This window comes from Spermophilus citellus (genome assembly GCF_964194105.1).
Source record: "Spermophilus citellus genome assembly, chromosome: X".
NCBI classification, from domain to species: domain Eukaryota; kingdom Metazoa; phylum Chordata; class Mammalia; order Rodentia; family Sciuridae; genus Spermophilus; species Spermophilus citellus.
Window position 1 is genome coordinate 30,988,275 of NC_138190.1, and position 21,497 is coordinate 31,009,771.

General features: G+C 38.4%; 2 protein-coding genes across 2 annotated transcripts; both read right to left on the reverse strand.

Annotated features, from left to right (window-relative positions):
- Positions 1-9,163: 9,163 nt before the first annotated feature.
- Positions 9,164-9,715, reverse strand: LOC308639257 (ferritin heavy chain-like; the record flags this gene model as incomplete). The annotated part of the gene is made up of 1 exon (XM_081277466.1): positions 9,164-9,715. One exon carries the CDS (start codon positions 9,713-9,715, stop codon positions 9,164-9,166), a length of 552 nt encoding a protein of 183 aa, XP_081133592.1.
- Positions 9,716-19,429: 9,714 nt separating this feature from the next.
- On the reverse strand, positions 19,430-20,701 carry LOC308639003 (protein FAM47E-like; the record flags this gene model as incomplete). The annotated part of the gene is made up of 1 exon (XM_081276919.1): positions 19,430-20,701. The coding sequence occupies one exon, from the start codon at positions 20,699-20,701 to the stop codon at positions 19,430-19,432; it is 1,272 nt and encodes a 423-aa protein (XP_081133045.1).
- Positions 20,702-21,497: the final 796 nt, after the last annotated feature.

A 21,497-nucleotide genomic window follows, 5' to 3' on the forward strand; every position in this document is an offset into this window, starting at 1 on the left:
AGAAAAATTAAGCTTCAGGTATGACAACGAAATAAAAATCCTTCATGATAAACAAAAGTTAAAAGAATTTGCATCCAGAAAACCAGCATTGCAAAGCATCTTGAGCAAAACACTACACGAGGAAGAAATGAAAAACAATAACCAAAACCATCAGTGGGAAGTGCCTCGGTAAAGACAAAGGGCAGGGGGAAAGATAATCATGGAGAAACAAACTAAATTAAAAAAAAGGATAAATAATCAAACATGGCTGGAAGTACAAACCATATATCAATAGTAACTCTAAATGTTAATGGCTTAAACTCTCCAATAAAGTGACATAGGCTGGTATCATGGATTAAAAAAAAACAAATCCAACAATATGCTGCCTCCAGGAGACACATCTGATTGGAAAAGACATACACAGGCTGAAGGTGAAAGGATGGGAAAAAATATGCCACGCACACAGTCCTCGTAAGCAAGCAGGGGTGGCCATCCTCATATCGAATAAAATCGACTTCAAGACTAAGTTAATCCAAAGGGATAAGGAAGGACATTATAAACTCTTAAAAGGAACCATTCACCAACAAGACATAACAATTATCAATATTTATGCACCAAATAATGGTGCTGTGACATTCATAAAACAAATTCTCCTCAAGTTCAAGAATCAAATAGACCACAACACAATAATTATGGGTGACTTCAACACACCTCTCTCACCATTGGACAGATCCTCCAAACAAAAGTTGAATAAAGAAACTATAGAACTCAATATCACAATCAATGACCTAGACTTAACTGACATATATAGAATATATCATCCATCATCAAATGGATATACTTTTTTCTCAGCAGCACATGGATCCTTCTCAAAAATAGACCATATATTATGCCATAGGGCAACCCTCAGTAAATATAAAGGGGTGGAGATAATACCATGCATTTTATCTGGTCATATGGAATGAAACTGGAAATCAATGATAAAAGAAGGAAGGAAAAATCCTACATCACATGGAAAATGAACAATATGTCACTGAATGATCAATGGGTTACAGAAGACATAAAGGAGGAAATCAAAAAATTCTTAGAGATAAATGAAAATACAGACACAACATATCGGGATCTATGGGACACAATGAAAGCAGTTTTAAGAGGAAAATTCATCGCCTGGTGGTCATTCCTCAAAAAAAGAAAAAACCAACAAATAAATGAGCTCACACTTCATCTCAAAGCCCTAGAAAAGGAAGAGCAAAACAACAGCAAATGTAGCAGAAGGCAAGAAATAATTAAAATCAGAGCAGAAATCAATGAAATTGAAACAAAAGAAACTATTGAAAAAACTAACAAAACTAAAAGTTGGTTTTTCGAAAAAATAAATAAGATCGACAGACCTTTAGACATGCTAACGAAGAGTAGAAGAGAGAGAACTCAAATTACTAACATACGGGATGAAAAAGGCAATATCACAACAGGTGCTACAGAAATACAGAAGACAATTAGAAATTATTTTGAAAACCTATATTCCAATAAAATAGAAGATAGTAAAGACATCGATAACTTTCTTAAGTCATATGATTTGCCCAGACTGAGTCAGGAGCATACACACAATTTGAACAGACCAATATCAATGGATGAAATTGAAGAAGCCATCAAAAGACTACCAACCAAGAAAAGCCCAGGACCGGATGGGTATACAGCAGAGTTTTACAAAACCTTTAAAGAAGAATTAATATCAATACTTTTCAAGTTATTTCAGGAAATAGAAAAAAATGGAACTCTTCCAAATTCATTCTATGAGGCCAACATCACCCTGATTCCAAAACCAGACAAAGACACCTCAAAGAAAGAAAACTACAGACCAATATCTCTAATGAACCTAGATGCAAAAATCCTCTATAAAATTCTGGCAAATCGAATACAAAAAACACATCAAAAAAATTGTGCACCATGATCAAGTAGGATTTATCCCTGGGATGCAAGGATGGTTCAATATACGGAAATCAATAAATGTTATTCACCACATCAATAGACTTAAAGATAAGAACCATATGATCATCTCGATAGACGCAGAAAAAGCATTTGACAAAGTACAGCATCCCTTTATGTTCAAAACATTAGAAAAACTAGGGATAACAGGAACTTACCTCGACATTGTAAAAGCTATCTATGCTAAGCCTCAGGCCAGCATCATTCTGAATGGAGAAAAGTTGAAGACATTCCCTCTAAAATCTGGAACAAGACAGGGATGCCCTCTATCACCACTTCTATTCAATATAGTTCTCGAAACACTAGCCAGAGCAATTAGACGAAAGTAATTAAAGGCATAAAAATAGGAAAAGAAGAACTTAAATTATCACTATTTGCGGACAACATGATTCTATACCTAGAAGACCCAAAAGGGTCTACAAAGAAATTACTAGAACTAATAAATGAATTCAGCAAAGTGGCAGGATATAAAATCAACACGCATACATCAAAGGCATTTCTGTATATCAGCGACAAAACTTCTGAAACGGAAATGAGGAAAAACACTCCATTAACAATATCCTCAAAAAAAATAAAATACTTGGGAATCAACCTAACAAAAGAGGTGAAAGATTTATACAATCAAAACTACACAACCCTAAAGAGAGAAGTAGAAGAAGATCTTAGAAGATGGAAAAATATACCCTGTTCATGGATAGGCAGAACTAACATTATCAAAATGGCGATATTACCAAAAGTTCTCTATAGGTTTAATGCAATGCCAATCAAAATCCCAACGGCATTTCTTGTAGAAATAGATAAAGCAATCATGAAATTCATATGGAAAGGCAACCATCTAATGTATGAAATATAATATGTCAAGAGCTTTGTAATGTTGTGAACAACCAATAAAAAAAATGTAAAAAAAAAAAAAAAAAAAAGAAATTCATATGGAAAAATAAAAGACCCAGAATAGCAAAAGCAATTCTAAACAGGAAGTGTGAATCAGGCGGTATAGCGATACCAGATTTCAAACTATATTACAGAGCAATAGTGACATAAACTGCATGGTACTGGTACCAAAACAGGCAGGTGGACCAATGGTATAGAATAGAGGACACAGAGACTAATCCACAAAGTTACAATTATCTTATATTTGATAAAGCGGCTAAAAGCATGCAATGGAGGAAAGATAGCATCTTCAACAAATGGTGTTGGGAAAACTGGAAATCCATATGCAACAAAATGAAACTGAATCCCTTTCTCTCACCATGCACAAAAGTTAACTCAAAATGGATCAAGGAGCTTGATATCAAATCAGAGACTCTGCGTCTGATAGAAGAAAATGTTGGCTCCGATCTACATATTGTGGGGTCGGGCTCCAAATTCCTTAATAGGACACCCATAGCACAAGAGTTAATAACTAGAATCAACAAATGGGACTTACTCAAACTAAAAAGTTTTTTCTCAGCAAGAGAAACAATAAGAGAGGTAAATAGGGAGCCTACATCCTGGGAACAAATTTTTACTCCTCACACTTCAGATAGAGCCCTAAAATCCAGAGTATACAAAGAACTCAAAAAATTAGACAATAAGAAAACAAATAACCCAATCAACAAATGGGCCAAGGACCTGAACAGACACTTCTCAGAGGAGGATATACAATCAATCAACAAGTACATGAAAAAATGCTCACCATCTCTAGCAGTCAGAGAAATGCAAATCAAAACCACCCTAAGATACCATCTCACTCCAGTAAGATTGGAGGCCACTATGCAGTCAAACAACAACAAGTGCTGGCGAGGTTGTGGAGAAAAGGGTACACTTGTACATTGCTGGTGGGTCTGCATATTGGTGCAGCCAATTTGGAAAGCAGTATGGAGATTCCTGGGAAAGCTGGGAATGGAACCACCATTTGACCCAGCTATTGCCCTTCTCGGACTATTCCCTAAAGACCTTAAAAGAGAATACTACAGGGATACTGCCACATTGATGTTCATAGCAGCACAATTCACAATAGCTAGACTGTGGAACCAACCCAGATGCCGTTCAATAGATGAATGGATAAAAAAAGTGGCATTTATACACCATGGAGTATTACACAGCACTGAAAATGACAAAATCATGGAATTTGCAGGGAAATGGATGGCACTAGAGCAGATTATGCTTAGTGAAGCTAGCCAATCCCTAAAAAACAAATACCAAATGTCTTCTTTGATATAATGAGAACAACTATGAACAGAGCAAGGTGAAAGAGCAGGAAGAAAAGATTAACATTAAACAGAGACATGAGATGGGAGGGAAAGGGAGAGAAAAGGGAAATTGCATGGAAATGAAGGGAGACCCTCATTGCTATACAAAATTACATATAAGAGGTTGTGAGGGGAATGGGAAAATAAACAAGGAGCGAAATAAATTACAGTAGATGGGGTAGAGAGAGAAGATGTGAGGGAAGGGGAGGGGGGATAGTAGGGGACAGGAAAGGTAGCAGAATACAACAGTTACTAATAGGGCATTATGTAAAATTGTGGATGTGTTACTGACGTGATTCTGCAATCTGCATTTGTGGTAAAAATTGGGAGTTCATAACCCACTTCAATCTAATGTATGAAATATGATGTCAAGAGCTTTGTAATGTTGTGAACAACCAATAAAAAAATTAAAAATCAAAAAAAAAAAAATCCCAAGATGTGTGGGTTCCCTGTTCAGTTTTTCCCACGCTCTGTTCTCTACTGTTTCAAAGAGTAATTCCCTTAGTTACCTGTTAGAGCCTGCGTTTCTGGTTCTTTTACTACCGTTCATCTAGGTATTCCCGAATGAGATTTGGTTTGATTTTATTTCCTTATACTTTTCAGAGATATGGAGAGCCAGTGAGGACAGGTTTACTTTCCTTTGTGGTCGTTGATTATGAGTTCACCTTCATTCTCCCCAATCCTGAGTGCCTCACCTCTCTAGCCAGACCTTTCTCTTTTCCAAGAGCTATTCACAGATTCCTGGAACTTTACAGCTTATTTAGCTAGCAAGAGAAGCTGCAGTAGGTTCCCCATTTGGGCAGATCTCAGAACAGATTTGATGCCTCAATAGCATCTTGGAGTGGAGTGAAAACTAAATGCTACAAAGGGTATCGTTGAAATGATTGTCCATATCAAATAGAGATTAGATAATATTGTATAACTAAATAATGTTGTATTAATGTTAAATTACCTGATTTGGGTAATTGATAGTGGTTAAGTAAAATAATATCTTTTTGTTTTGACATATTCAACTTATTTCCAAATGGTAGGGGAAAATGTATTTGTGTGCAAATGAGAAGAAAACTGACAAAATGTTAAAATTGATGAATATGTGTAAAGGACTTTCTGTCTTATCTTTAAAATATTAAGTAGTTTCAATATTATAAAGCACAATAGTAGAAAAATATCTTTAAAACTTTTTAAATTTATTTTAATTAAAAATATCATTCATTTATATAAGGTATTTTTATATAAGGTATTTTATATTCCTTAAAAAAACACACACAATGTGAAGAACCAGAGTTTGTTTTAAATATATGAGTCACATTTGACTCTGAACATTCCATGATATTTGGTATAGATAGTGAAGGTTCTAAATAATATTTAGATCACATTTACAAGTGATACTTAATTCTACTTAGAGTATATGGTAGCTCATGATCTTTCTAGGAATATGGCTACTTTAACACATAGCCAGCTATGTTAAAAACACACATAGACATATTTATGCACATACACAAAATCACATGAAGTAATGTTAGTGAGACATAAAACATATTTGCCTTCTAGTACATCTGGTATCACTCATTTAGCATCTAGTATTTTCATGGTGCACGGGGCTGGATTTTTATTCAATGCCAACTTCTGGTAATGTAATTTCCAACCACAAAAGAGTTCTATGGAATTTGTACCTCTGCCTTGTGCTTTCCCATCCCTGGTCTCCTTTACTTGCATGTAGCTCATAGTAAACATTGGTGAAGAGGAGTAGTCTTTTGGAATGGGGAGGGAAGTCCACATATGGCTTTATTTTGTTTGAAAGGGAAAACATTTAAAAACAGTATCAGCTTTCATTAGCTTCCTCCACCCTTTCTCTCTGAATGAAAGTAAGGATATTATTAACTTTCTATATCAAAACCTTATCTGAACTAAATGCTTCTCTCCTGCCAAGATGATGAATCTTAACTCTCAGCAGAGTGCTGTGGCAACACATCAATGCATAGGGAAGTAAACTTAGCTTTCCCATGCAGGGAATATTATTAGATAGATGCTACTTTTAGACTTCCTCAAAAAAGTAATTTTTAATTGACAACAATGCAAACACCTTTGGAATGCAGATTTCAAACATACATAAAAATGTAAACAATTCTTTGAGAATTTATAAATTGCCAATACTCATTTTTTTCATTAATTTCAAAAGCTTCTCTAGCTTCTTCAAATGTGCAAATTTATTTGCACTAACACTCTGTGTTGCCTGGTTTAATTTCTTCAAAAATCCATTAGCTAATGGGTAGCATTTTAACCTGGAATTGGCTTTTTCTCCTGTGAGGAAAACTTAAAAGATACACTAATAAGCATTAAAATGGAATGAAAACCCCATGAGGTTAGTTACTATACAAGGTGGAAACTGCCAGATGCTCTTCAGACAACACAAGCAACCTCCTAAACCTCTTTGTGTGAGTCAGCAGTGAAGTAACACTTAACTCACAAGTACCGCATCTGCTAGCCTTCCTCATCACATATGTGTGTCTTTCAAGTAGCAGTTGTCCTGGGCAGGAACAGTGACATAATTTACCATGTTATATTTGGATTTCAGCACATTCCTGCCGAGCATGGGTGTTTTAGTATAGTAATAATGATACTACTACTTACATTCACTACTCTAAGTGGATATGCTAAAGAATTCTGCCATTGGATAGCTTCAACTCAATCTAAATTCAGACTCCTTTTGTTTTCCTTTAGATTTTTTGCTAAATAAATAAAATTTAAATAGAACTCTAGTAGACCTAATAATGTAAACCCAGAGAACCCTGACTTGTATGAAAAGGTGGCAAAACAACATTGATAAACTTGATCCAAATCCATTCCATAATTGTGTGCAAATTCAATTACCTTATTTATAGTGTGACATATCTAACCCCAATCCACTGTTCTTCAGAAAAACAAAATTTTTCTCTGTGATATATAGAGATATTGCACATGAACCAAGATATTCTATCCAAGAAATAACGAAACAACTATGTGTACACTCCTGGAATTCTTTTTACTTTTGTATACAATTAAATTTTAAGTCATATTTCAATAAAAACATCTTCCTAGTTTGAAGTTATAAATATTGTTGCCAGAATTTAATCCCTGTTCATATGAAAGGGTTATAAAATCTCTATAAACTTCAAAAAATTCATAATTATTGACATGATAATTTTACATGTTAATGGGATTAACTAGGGTATTTCCATGTTGCAACATCGTGCATTGATCATATCTAACTATGCTGTTTCTAACCTCCATGGGATTTGAAGTCACATTACAGACACTTCAAGATGTTTTAAAATTCTGTTTTCCAAAGAAATTTTAAAGTTTTCCTTTACTGAGGAACATATTTAATGAAAGCAAAAAACAGGTGCTTACTTTTAAATGACTAATATAGCAATGAATCTAAATTTTACTTAATTATGGACATGTGTATTTCATATAATAGAAAATATAGACTTCTTGCCAAGTATTTTTTTAAGTATCTAAATTAGAATCAATTAAATTTTATGCAATTATACTAATAGTAAGCCCTCAGTTTCCATTCCTCCACACTTCATAAGTACACCCATTTATAAAACAGATTTACAGCATGGCCAAGTGAATATGTCAGAATTTCTTTCACAAAAGCAATGACCAAACTGGACATAATTATCCAAAAGAACCATTTCAGTACTCTGTTAGTTGACAAATGGTATGTAACAAATTGAACATGTTTAAGAAAACCAGTGGCACTTTGTGGCATTTTTAGCCTAAGATGTTCCCATTCTGCCTCCCCACCACTAGCTCTGCTATAGTAGCTCTAGTAGAATACAGCAGGCTATGAGGACTAATACTCTGGGCGAGGAGAGGAGGGGTTTTATAGAGCAGAGAAATCTAAGGTGAATGTTGTAGAAAACAGTAACTATCACAATGGCAAAAATTGAGGAAGACCAACATCACAGCTAAATTGGAATTGCAATATGGGTTAAGGTAACCTACAGACAGGAAAATCAGTCACATTTTTTGTGGGATGTGGGGGGATACCAGGGATTGAAGTCAGAGGCACTCAACCACTGAGCCACACCCCCAGCCCTATTTTGTATTTTATTTAGAGATAGGGTCTCACTGAATTGCTTAGCGCCTCGCTTTTTACTGAGGCTGGCTTTGAACTTGCGGTCCTCCTGTCCCAGCCTTGGGAGCTGCTGGGATTACAGGTGTGCGCCAGTTTAACAGCGATGTAACAAAAAGGATATTAGTGGACCTTAAAGAGATCCCAAGTATCCCAACTATTATGGAAGGCTATGTCCACTCTCAGGAAAAGATCATACAACGCCCTAGCTAGCAACTTGTGCTTGGCTGCAAAAGAGGACTTGTGTGCCCAGGGAGTAAAAGCAACGCAGTCTTATAAATTTACTGAACTTTTAAGTGCATTTCTCAATTCATATTAAAAGACCCATCAGCAAAGACTAAATATTAGTATCCCCCTCATCTTAAATTCATATACTGAATTACCAACTGGGAATGTGACTATAATAGGAGTTAAGTTCTCTAAGAAGCTAATTAAATAAAGTTAAATGTGGTCATAAGGGTGGGGTCCTCATCCTTTAAAGAGGGCATTGCAAGCCCTCACTTTCCCACCACCCCTGTGTGTGTGTGTGTAGAGTGAGAAGGTGTCCATGATAAGCTGATATCCTTAGCTACCTGCAAATAAGGCATGGGTGAGTGAAGAGATTCCTGAATCCCCATTATAATAAACCTACAGGGAGACCTACCCTTGAAAAGTCAAGAGTTTCCCTCATACACACACACACCAACTGAACACCTTTATTTCATTAAAAACCAAATAAATAACTTTATTGGAAGTAACAATCAAACTGAAAGGCCCAAACTGAAGGGAACTTGCTGAAAGGGCTACGTGTAGGCCCGGCCTGGGGACCCACCCGGGGGGTGGCATGGGCTGGGCACAGTCCTGCTCAGTCGTCCTTGCAGCTGCGGCCCAGGGTGAGCCTGTCAAAGAGGATCTCGGCCATCGGGTCTTCCAGGGCCTGAATCCTGCGCAGGTTGGTCAGGTAGCCGGCCAGCTCGCGGATGATGAGGACCTGCTGGTGCAGATAGTGGCGCTTCAGGAACTGGCAGAGGTGGGGGTCGCCCCTCTCGGCGGCCAGGTGGTGCAGCTCCAGGAGGCCCTGGTTGAGGCTCTTCTCCAGGTGGAAGGCGCACTCCATGGCTTGGAGGCCGCTGTGCCAGGCGCTGCGCTCGGGCTGCTCGACGTCGTGGAGCCGGATGTGGCCTCCGCGCTGGTTCTGCAGCTCCATCAGCTTCTCGGCGCGGTCCCTCCACTCGTGCGACAGGCGCAGGAAGAAGCTGGCGAAGTGCTCCAGGGCCACTTGTGGGCGGTGGCAGAAGGCGGCCGAGGACAGGTAGACGTAGGAGGCGTGCAGTTGCACCTGGATCTGGCTGTTGACGGCGGCCTCGCAGTCGGGGTGGTAGTTGTGGCGCACCTGCGACACCACGATGGGCACCATGACGGGCGCGGGCAGGAGGGGTGCCACCACGAAGGCGAGGGCGGAGCGGGCTCTGGGGCTGCGCAGTGGGCAGCGGCGGCGGCCGCGGTAGCGGCGGCGGGGTCCCCGGACCGCTGCCAGGCTGTCTGAGGGCGGCGCCTGGGGCGGTGAGCGGTGCCGGGGCCTGGGCCGGTCTGACCTCGGCGGAAGGCAAGCGGGTAATGGCGGCTGTGGAGCCTGGCAATGGCGGTGGCGTTTTCCTGGGAGTTGAGGGTCAGGGGTCAGGGGTCAGGGGCCTGGCGGTACCCGGCTGTGCCCTGCTGTGCCCTGCTGTGCCCCGCAGAGTTCCCTCAGTAACCTGGGCGACTCCGCTGGGCGTCTCACCTGCGTAATGTTTAAGTTAGAGGCCTAGAGGGACGGGCGTCGTGGTAATGGTGGTCAGGTAAGAAGAGGCTCGTGTGAATACTGTCCAGTGGGACCCTCTCATTAGATGGAGGGCTTCTGGGACGGTTAATCTCACAGGCTGCGTTTGAATGGCAGCTTTCCTCAGTGACGTCAGTGTCTGGACTAACGACCCTTTTGATTGTGTCCTCGCTCCATTCCCGGAAGTCAGTAAATCCAGCCACTGCCGCCTTTCTCCTTCCACTCATGATCATGCTCACACTTCTCTGACAGCAGAGCTTCACTCCAAAATCTCTGCATCCTTCTACCTTTCCATGTTTCTTCACACTTTTAAGACTGGTTCCTCACTTCTCTATTCTCTCTGGAACCTTCCACCACCACCCTAGCAAAACATGCTTTTTGTCCTCTCTGGACTCCTAAATGGACAATCTCAATGGTCTCTTAATATCCTGGATCAGCTCACTCTCTGTACCTAGACCATGAATTTCTTCTTGTGTAAATACCGCATTCTCTTTGCTGTGTCAGTAAAGAAAAGCTTTAGGTGCATTCCTAGGGAAAGCAATGTTAACCACGTAGAAGTATTCATGGCCTTCAACCTCCTCTTGACTTTCGCTGCCACTCAGGTAGCCTTGTTGTTGGTTTTTATCCTCCCACTGCGAATCAGTAAATCCCAAGGTTAGTCTGAGAAAGGGACTAAACTTGCAAAGGTAGCTTATTCAGGATAGATTTCTATAGATAGTTCCTATGTATTGTCCTGAATTGCTATTTAATTTCAAGTGCGCCCATCTTGATTCCTAAAAAGACTGTAAACATCTTAAGGTGAGAATCCTTAGTTATGGATATTTGTTTCTATGGCAAAGCTTCCTGAACTGGGGACTTAATAATAATCATATCAAGAGATCTTGTTTTAAGCTATTTTCTTTTATATGGCATAATTTTATTATAATAGCAATGTAGTGGATATTATGCTAGATTATTTGAAGAGTAGTAGATTCCTGCTGGCACAATGGCACATGCCTGTAATCCCAGCAACTTGGGAGGCTGAGGCAGGAGGATCATGAGTTCAAAGCCAGTCTCAGCGACTTAGCCAGGCCCTAAGCAACTTAGAGAGACTCTGTCTCAAAAAATAAAGGGGACTGGGGATGTGGCTCTTGGTTGAGTGCCCCTGGTTCAATCTACAGTACCAATTTTTTTTAATAAAAGGGAGAATAACAAAACAAAAATATAATTTCTCCAAGAAAAATAATTGTATTTGAGTTAGCCACCACCAATAAGCAAAGGAGTGCTTACTAGTGAACTCCTATTTTGCAAATAATTTTCTTCATTTTAAGCAATAGCTAAAATTAAGAGTGATCCATTTGGAAACTGTCATCCAGGATTCATGTCATTAAATTGTTTTTTCCCTTGGCTTATTTCCTTTGGGCCTTTGCAATACCTGCTTCATGCTCTCCTTCCCTCCTTCTCTTCTATAAATATATGCTGAGTTTCAATTCTGTGATGTTTGTGGCATTGGGCAATTATGTAAAGTCATCCATTAACCCTCACTAAAATGCCTTTCAGCTTGTTGTTATGGTTTCCATTTTATAAATGAGGAGCTAAGCTCCCTGAAGCATGAGGTCACATAGGCAAAATGTGGAAAATCAGGTATTCGGGGACATGATTTCTAACTCCAAATATGAGGCTATGCCTACCTATGAAACATGCATCTTCTTTAATAAATATTTTGCAATAGAGGAAATCTAGCTTATTGATTCTAGTTTTGGTGAGATGGGAGACTGAAATCTTCTTTCTCGCTTGTCTTGGACATCATCACTCTCCCAGTGAACTATTGCCCACTATCATGTCTCAAAATACTGTTTGATATACCTGAATTTTTTATTTCCAAGATGCCTTCATCAATGTTGCACTGAAAATATCTGAACACCTGTTGTGTTTAAAATGAGGTGATGGGTATTAAGATATAACAGGAGATTATTAGCAGAATCACTGGCACGTGTAACGTTAAAAGTAAATGACAATAGCCTTTGTTTTGGATGTGATTATGTTAGAAGTGATGGGAAAGGCATGTATTTTAATTTCAAAAAATGTAATAAATTCTTTTCAACCAGGAAAATGTGAACTAGAACTTTTTGGGAAGGAAGAATTCTATCTCACAGAGACAAATTCACATTTTTTGTAAAAGGAGATGAAGCATTTTCATTATTAAAAATGTAAGGGAAATGCTATAGTATGGTAATAAATCTTATAATTTAAAAAATCCTCCTCTTCCTTTGTTAATTCATTTGCAAATAATTATTGAGCATCTACTTTACACTCTGTTCTTTCTAGGTGCTGGTAATTTCTATACTAATTAAACAAAGTCCTTGTTCTCACAGAGTATTCATTCTTCAGAAGAGGAGAGAAAATGAACAAATGAATAAATACATACCATCTTGTAGAGATTAAAGTAATAATATTCGAATTAAAACAAGATGTATTAGGCAGGGTACTCCAGAGAAGCAGATCTTGATATATAGGATATAGGAATTGGCTCACATACTTATGCAGGCCAAGAAGTCCCATGAACTTCCATCTGAAAGCTGGAGAATCATGTCTTCCATGAGCTCAGTAAAGACTACAACTCTAATAAATATTATAAATCAAATGGACTTAACAGACATCTATAGAATATTTCATTCAACAGCTGAATTCACTTTCTTCTCAGCTGTTCATGGAGCCTTCTCCCAAATAGACCATATTGTAGGCCACAAAGCAAGTCTTAGCAAATACAAAAAAAAATATTGATGTAATTTATAATTATGATAATTATTTCATGAAATAGAAAGTATAGAATACTTCCAAATTCATTCTATGAAGTTCATATCACTCTCATACCAAAAATAGATAAGGACGCTTTAGGACACTACAGACCAATATCCCTGATGAACTTACATGTAAAAATTCTTAATAAAATATCAGCAAATTGCCTTCAACAAAATAAGAAGATGGTACATCATGCAGGTGGGTTTTATCCCAGGGATGCAAGGATGATTTAACATACTCAAATCAATAAATGCAATTCACTACATGAGTAGATTAAAAACAAAAATCACAGAGTTAACTGGATAGACACAGAGAAACCGTCAACAAATTTCAGCAGCCGTTTGTGATAAAAACACTGAAGAAAACAACCATAGAAGGATTTATCTCAGAAACTAACCATAGAAGGATTTATCTCAACATTGTAAAAGCTATGCATAACAAACCCAAAGCCATCATTATTGTGAATGGGGAAATTCGAACAAGACAAGAATGTCCACTTTCACCACTCATATTCAATATAGTACTACAAATTCTAGCAAAGCAATTGGGCAAGAGAGGGAAATAAAAGGGATAAAAATAGGAAAGGAAGAAGTAAAATTATCACTGTTTGCAGAGGATATGATCCTATACCTAGAAGAAAATCTCCACCAGAAGACTGCTAGAGCTGATAAACAAATACAGCAAAATGGCAAGTTACAAAATCAACGTACAAAAATCAATAACTTTCCTGTCTATGAATCTTCTGAGAAAGAAATTAGGAAGCAGTCCCATTCACATAACCTAAGAAAGCCTAGGAATAGATCTAACCGAGGAGGTGAAAGACCTCTACATTGAAAACCGTAGAACACTGAAGAAAGAAATTGAAGAAGATGCAAGAAGATAGAAAGACCTCCCATGATTGTAGATAGGCAGAATTAATATTGTTAAAATGGCTCTATTACCAAAGGCAACATACAGATTCAATGTAATTCCCTTAAAAAACAAATGATATTCTTCACAGAACTAGAACAGTCCTAAAATTCATCCCAAAGAGTAAAAGACCCAGAATTGCCAAAACAATTCTAACCTGAAAAAGCATAATACCTGACTTCAAATTATACTTTGAAGCTATAATAACAAAAACTGCATGGTACTGGCAAAACAACAGACACACAGGCCAATGGTACAGAATAGAAGACAAACATCTACAGTCATCTGATCCTTGACAAAGGGACCAAAAATATGTTGGGGAAAAGGTAGCCTTTTTAACATATCATGCTGGGTAAACTGGTTATCCATATGTAGAAGAATGAGACTAGACCCTTGTCTGTCATCCTGCACAAAAGGCTACTCAAAATGGATCAAAAACCTAGGAATTAGACCAGAAATTGTGCAAATCTTAAAGGAAAATGTAGATTCAACATTTCAATATATAGGTGCAGGCAATAACTTTCCCTCTAAAGCTCAGGAAATAATGCCAGGAGTTAATAAATGGAATGACATGAAATTAAAAAACTTCTGCACAGCAAAGGAAACAAGAATGTGAACAGATATCCTACAGAATGGGAGAAAATCTTTGCTAGCTACTCTACTCTGTCAGAGGATTAATATCCAGAATATATAACAAACTCAAAAAACTTAACTCCAAAAGTCCAAATAACCCAATTAATAAATGGGCAAAAGATCTAAAAAGTTATTTCACAAAACAAAAAAGAAAGAAAGAAATAGAGAAAGAAAGAAAAGAAAAGAAAAAAATAAAGAACCCACAAATGTCCAACAAATATATGAAAAACTATTAAATATCTTTACCAATTAGGGGAATGCAAATCAAAACTACTCTGAGATTTCATCTGACTTCAGTTAGAATGGCAGCATCAAGCATACAAACAATAATAAATGCCTAGGAGGATATGGAGGAAAAGGAACCCTTTTACACTGTTGGTGGGACTGTAAATTAGTACAACCACTATGGAAATCAGTATGGCAGTTCCTCAAAAAACTAGGAATGGAACAACTATATGACCTAGCTATCCCACTCTTCGGTATTTATCTTAAAGAATAAAGTCGTCATACTATTGTGATGCATGCATACCCATGTTTATAGCAGCACAATTCACAATAGCCAAATTATGGAACCAGATGAATGAATGATTAAAGAAAATGTGGTATACATACAGAATAGAATTTTACTCAGCCTTGAAAAAGAATGAAATTATGTCATTTGTAGGAAAGTGGATGGAATTTAAGAACATTATGTTAAAACAAAATAAGCTAAACTCAGAAAGGCACGGATTATATGTGGAAGCTAGAGAAGGAAAGGGGGGAAAAAGATGAGATTGAGTGGGAGGGACTCTTGAAAATCAAAGAGATCAGTAGAGTAGAGGAAAGGGACTGGGGCAAGTGCAGAAGGAAGGAAAAGGGAAAATACTAGGAAATGACATTGGCCAAATTATGGCTATATTGCATGCATGTATGCAATACGTAATTAATATATAAGCACCAATCCCATCATTATGTACAACTGTAATTTGCCAATTAAAAAAGGAAAAAAATAAAAAAACTTTAAAACAGAAAAAATCATATAAAATATTCATTTCAAAATGGATTAAATACTTAAATATAAGTCCAAAAATCATAAAACTACTTAAATAAACAATAGAGAAAAAGCTTCTTGGCATTGGCATCTCTTATGGTGTGGTTATGAGGTGTGCCCCAAAAGCTCCTGTGTTAATGCAGAAAGTAAAATTATTAGATTATGAGAGATGTAACCTAATCAATGGATTAATCCATTTGATAGGTTAATAATTTGAAAGGAATAACTGGATGGTAACTACAGGCAGGTAGGGCACTGTTGTAGAGGACAGACAAGGCAGGGCACTGAAGATAGCAGGAAATAGTTTTATTTGGCTGCAGCCAGGTTCAGGGGGTCCAGCTTTCACTTCAATCAATTAATACCTTGAACCCCAAGTTCAGGTAGTTTCAGTACTTCATACCCAGTGGGTAAGGGAAGGGGCTTAGAAGTTCACAGTTTGCAGAAGTTCACATAAAAGCAGCTTTTTCTTTCACTGTTCTGGGTAAGTTAACACTTCAAGGACAGCATCTGAGAAGGGGAGAGCTTCTTCTCCCATTTCTTTCTTCCCCCTGCCAGCTGTTACCATGGACACCAACTGGTAACTTCTCTTATCTTAGAAATATAGACATCTCTGTGAAGCTCCAGCACAAAAGGCCAGAGGCCTTGTTAAAGGATCTCTCTCTCTCTCTCTCTCTCTCTCTCTCTCTCTCTCTCTCTCTCTCTCTTTCTCTCTATCACACTTTGCATTTGCAAACACACTTCTACAAACTACTATACTGGATAAATGTTTGTGGAAAAACTAGTAAGGGGGCATCCAGCATCTGGAGTGCTGATTTCTTCCAGGCCAGTGGCCAAGGAAAATAGGAAGTTTAACTACATTGAACTCTTTTGTAGAGACTCTTGCTGACAATCCTAAAATCAGCCATGGTGAAGATTTCTGGAGAAGCCCAGTTAAGATTTTCTGTGGAGAAGGGGGTGACACTACTACATGGCTGGAGAAGGTGGGTGACTAAAGAAGTTCCCTTGGGGATTATGTCTTGTCCCCCTGGCTTCTCCTTCTCTCTTTCTGTTTCCCAACAACCCTCCACTGCCACCCTCCTGCCATGATGTTCTGCCACACCTTAGGTCCAGACCAATGGAGTCAGCTGACATGAACTGAACCTCTGAAACCATGAAACAAAATGAACTTTTCTCCTTCTAAGTTCTTGTCAAGTATTTTGGTCATGGTGATGAAAAGCTTACGAACACAGAACCCAAAGCATATACAACAAAAGCAAAAACTGACATGTAGAATTGTATTAACCTAAAAACTTTCTGCACAGAAAAAGGAAAAATTCAACAGAGTAAAAAGGATCCTATGGAATTGCAGAAAACATCTGCAAGCCATATCTCATAAAGGATTAATATTGAAAATAAATAAGTAATCCATACAAATCAACTATAAAAATTCCAGTAGTCCTATTAAAAATGGGGAAAAGACCTGAATAAATATTTCTCAAAAGAGGACATATAAGAGGGGAGTATGTTTCAGTGGTAAAGGAGTTATCTAGCATGCAGGAGGCCCAGGGTTTGATCCTCAGCACTGCAAAAAGTTGGAAGGAAGGAAGGAAGGAAGGAAGGAAGGAAGGGAGGAAGGGAGGGAGGGAGGGAGGGAAGGAAGAAAAGAAAGGATGGATACAAATCACCAACAGTGAGAGGGAAAGATGCTCAACATCACTAAACATCAGGAAAATGCAAATAAAATCTACAATGAGATTTTACTTCACCCCTGCTAAAATGGATATTGTCAGACAGAAGATAAATGTTGTCTGCCAGGAGCAGTGGAGCTCACCTGTAATCCCAGCGACTGGGGCAGGGGTGGGGGATGATTGCATGTTTAAGACCAGCTTCAGCAACTTAGCAAGGCCCTAAGAAACTTAGCAAGGCCATGTCTAAAAAATAAAATAAAATAAAATAGCTGGGGATGTAGCTCCATGGTAAAGTGTGCTAGTACAAAAAAAAAAAAGTGATTGCAAAGAAGTGGAGAAAAAGGAACTCTTTCCCACTGTTGACAGATATATAAATGGGTACAGCCATTATGGAAACCAGTATGCAGATTCCTCAAAAAATTAAAAATGGAACTACCATATTATCTGCCAACTCTACGTCTGAATAGATGGCCAAAGTAAATGAAATAAAATCTTGAAGAGTTATCTGCACTCCTGTGTACACACCTCACCATTACTCACAGGTATCAAGATATAAAAACAATATGGGCTGGGGATATGGCTCAAGCGGTAGCGCGCTCGCCTGGTGTGCGTGCGGCCCGGGTTCGATCCTCAGCACCACATACCAACAAAGATGTTGTGTCCGCCGAGAACTAAAAAATAAATATTAAAAAAAAAATTCTCTCTCTCTCTCTCTCTCTCTCTCTCTCTCTCTCTCTCTCTCTCTCTCTCTCTTCTCTCACTCTCTCTTTAAAAAAAAAAAAAAAACAATATAAATGCCCATCAACAAATGAATGAATCAAGAAAACATAATATATATACACACATGGGAATGTTATTGTGACTTTTAAAAAGGATGCTATCTTGCTACTTATGATAACATGGATGAATCTGGAGGACATTATGCTAAGTGAAATGGGCCAGATGCAGAAAGACAAATGTCGTATGATTTCACTTACATGTGGAGTCTTAAATGCTCAAACTCATAGAGGCAGAGAGCAAAATGGGAGTTGTCAGGCTCTGAAGGGGAGGAGATATGAGGAGATATTGGCCAAAGTTTCAGCTATGTAAGATTAATTAGTTCTGGAAATCTGATTACAACCATATGACTATAGTTAAGAAAACTATATGGTACACAGTTTGCCCAGAGGGTTGATCATAAGTTTTCTTCGCATACACATCAAGAAAAATGAATGATAGGCATTGGAATATAGCTCAGTGGTAGAAAGCTGGCCTAGCATGTGTAAGGCCCAGGGGTTTTAATCCACAGTACTGTGCACAAAATAAATAAGTAGGAAGAATGAATGAACAAATATACACTTTTTTAAAAAGTCCTTATAGATAAACAGATAAATAAAATTAAGGTTGTAGGACTGGGATTGCGGCTCAGTGGTAGAGCGCTCACCTAGCACGGGCGGGACCTGGGTTCGATCCTCAGCACCACATAAAAATAAAGGCATTGTGTTGTGTCCATCTACACCTAAAAAATAAATTTTAAAAAATTAAGGTTGTAAAACCTCCAAAGAGCCTGAAACTAATTTTCTTAAATATGGTTACCTCTGGGAAGAATAAAAACTAAAGTGCAAGAAGAGAAAATGGAGTAACATGGTTTTAACTACAGATTTCAAGTTTTGTTTGCCAAAATAATTGCTGTAATCATTTCATTAAAATTTTATGCTGAACATGGTGGCACATGCCTATAATCCCAGGGATCCAGGAAGCTGAAGCAGGAGGATCACAAATTGAAAAACAGCCTGGGCAACTCAGTAAGGCCTTGTGTCAAAATTAAAAATAAAAAGGACTTGGAGTGTAGCCCAATAGTAGTAGGCCCCTGGGTTCAATCCCTAGTACCAGAAAAAGAAAAAAAAGTTTCATGTAAGTGGAACTATACAAGTTTCCTTTTATTCAGCACAATTATAGGATTTTGAGATTCATTCCATGATGTAACTGACATCACTAGATCATTTTTAAGAGAAATTCTTTTATTTATGGTGTTATGCATTTTTTACAAATAATTGAGATAATGATATAATATTCTCAACTGCTATAAAAATGTGAAAAAGTCTAGGTGAATGTTGCTTTCATACTTGATACAATGTCTACAATATGGATGAATCCAAAGCAGTTTATTGAAAAATGTTTGTAAACATGAAGTGTTGAATTTACAAATGTTGCCAAAGTTGTACATTCATGACAGGATGGTCACTGTGTATTTTGATTGATGCTTGAAGTGAGAAAAAGAAATAGCCAAATAAGTAGTAAATTGAAAACCATCTAGTCATCATCATCATCATCTTCAACTTCAGTGCTTTCATGAGCTTTTATTGCTTTTGGTATAGGAGTCTTAACAGAGTCATAATTCCATCCCTTCCTGATAAACAGCTTCTCGAGGATGTCTGGCATACTGTAGCCTTTGCTCATGATGAAATCCTTAAAGGCAATTGTCCCATAAAGATCGTCAATAATGTCTGGTTTAGGAGTATGGGGTTCTTGACTTTCACGTAAGACCTTGGGGTCAATCAATGGTTCATCATTGACTAGCTTTCTCCACAACTTGGGCTTCAGGTACCATGCCCCATACCTAATCTTCACCCAGTTGGGTTTATAAGGATTCTTGAATTTGTGGAGTTTCCTCTCAAAGTCTAGTTCCTGTATGGAGAATCCAATCTCCTTCACTTTGTTTAGCTGGCTGCAGTACTTGAGATCAGAAGGAAGCAGATTTATTTTCTTGATGTGGTAGTCATCATAGGTTGGTTGGCACTCATAGTCAATGTCAACCTGTTGCATCATGAACTCTTCATCAATGCCCAAGTCTCCAAAAGTAGCAACCCATTTGCAGAAGTCACTAATTCCTTTTGGTATGTGCTTATGACCCTGAGAAGGGGGCAAATCTTTTTTACTTGACTTGTCTTCTTCATGAATCGATATTTTTTTATTTGACCTGGGAATCTTGGGAGGTTCCGGGAAGCTTCTTTTAGTACAGCGTTTGGAAACCTTGCTGGGTTCCTTGGTCCCTTTGCCATGGCCCTCACAGTAAGCCCACGTGTCTTCCAGCTTCCTGTCAGGGTCCAGTACTTCCAGCACCTTTAATAAGATTTCTGCAGGGAGATCTTCTTCCAGATTTGGGTAGTGAACCAAGGGATGCTGGGTCAGGCTGGCTTCGACATCCGCTACAAACGCCTTGCGTGCCAGTTGAGCCCTTGAGAGCGTGGAAAACAGACCTGCATTCTTGGACTTCTTGCGACTCTTCGTGGGGGCAGGCTGGGGAACTCTGTGAGAAATCATTGGGAGAAAGGCCTCTTTGCGGCTCCGGCCCCGAGTGATCAGATCCTCACTGGAGGGACAGCCATTCCTGAAGTCATCCAATCCTTCTTTAACGAATACCCACCGCCGGCTATCCAGCGAGGTGGGGAACTTCAGAAGCTTTTTCTTTTGCTTTGCAAAATACCTGGAAGACAAACGGTCGTCGTACCAGGGCTTGCTGGTCATGCCCAGAGAGAGTGGCTCCAATATCCATGGCCGGAACCGCCACTTCTGTTCCGCCATGGTACCTGTGGCTCCAGAGCCACCGATCGCCCAAGCAAGCCTCAGCGCTGTGTTTACCCGAGGCCCCGGCGGTTGCTAGGATACTGGCAATCCTGGTTCTCCTGGAGGGGCAGTGCCCAGCGATCCACCCAGCTTGGTCCATTTTGTGTATGTCCCTTGTATGGACATAATGCACTATTTATCCACATTGTTTTCTGATTGGGACAATTACAGAGAATGCTTCTATGAACTTTTGTATCCACATTCTCGTGGGCGCATATGCATTCTTTTCTCTTATGTAAATTTTAGCTAAGAGTTCAATGGTGGGATCATGAAAGGTGTATGTTTAACTTTTTTAAGCAACCACCAAACGTTTCCCAATTGGGTGTACTACTTTTTTTTTTTTAATTTACAGATAAAACCGTTTGTCTTTATCAAGTATAACACGAGTTTCTGAAATACACACACACACACAAACACAATGGAATAATTAAATCTAGTTAATATATGCAATATTAACTCCCTTAGTTGTCATTTTTGTGTTGAAAACAGTTAATATTAACTGTCTTGGCATTTTTCAAAAGTAACATACAATGGTCACTATGTTATAGAATAGATTTCTTATTTGGACTTTTTCCTCCTACTTATCTAAAATTTTGTATCCTTGGACCATGTGGTTGTACTATTTTGTACAACCTTCTAGCAGTGTATAACAGTTTCCATTCCTCCTCACACTCCCAACATTTGTTATGATTAGTCATTTTAGCTTTGACTATTTTAATAGGGATGTAGTCCTACCTGCATTGTGGTTTTAATT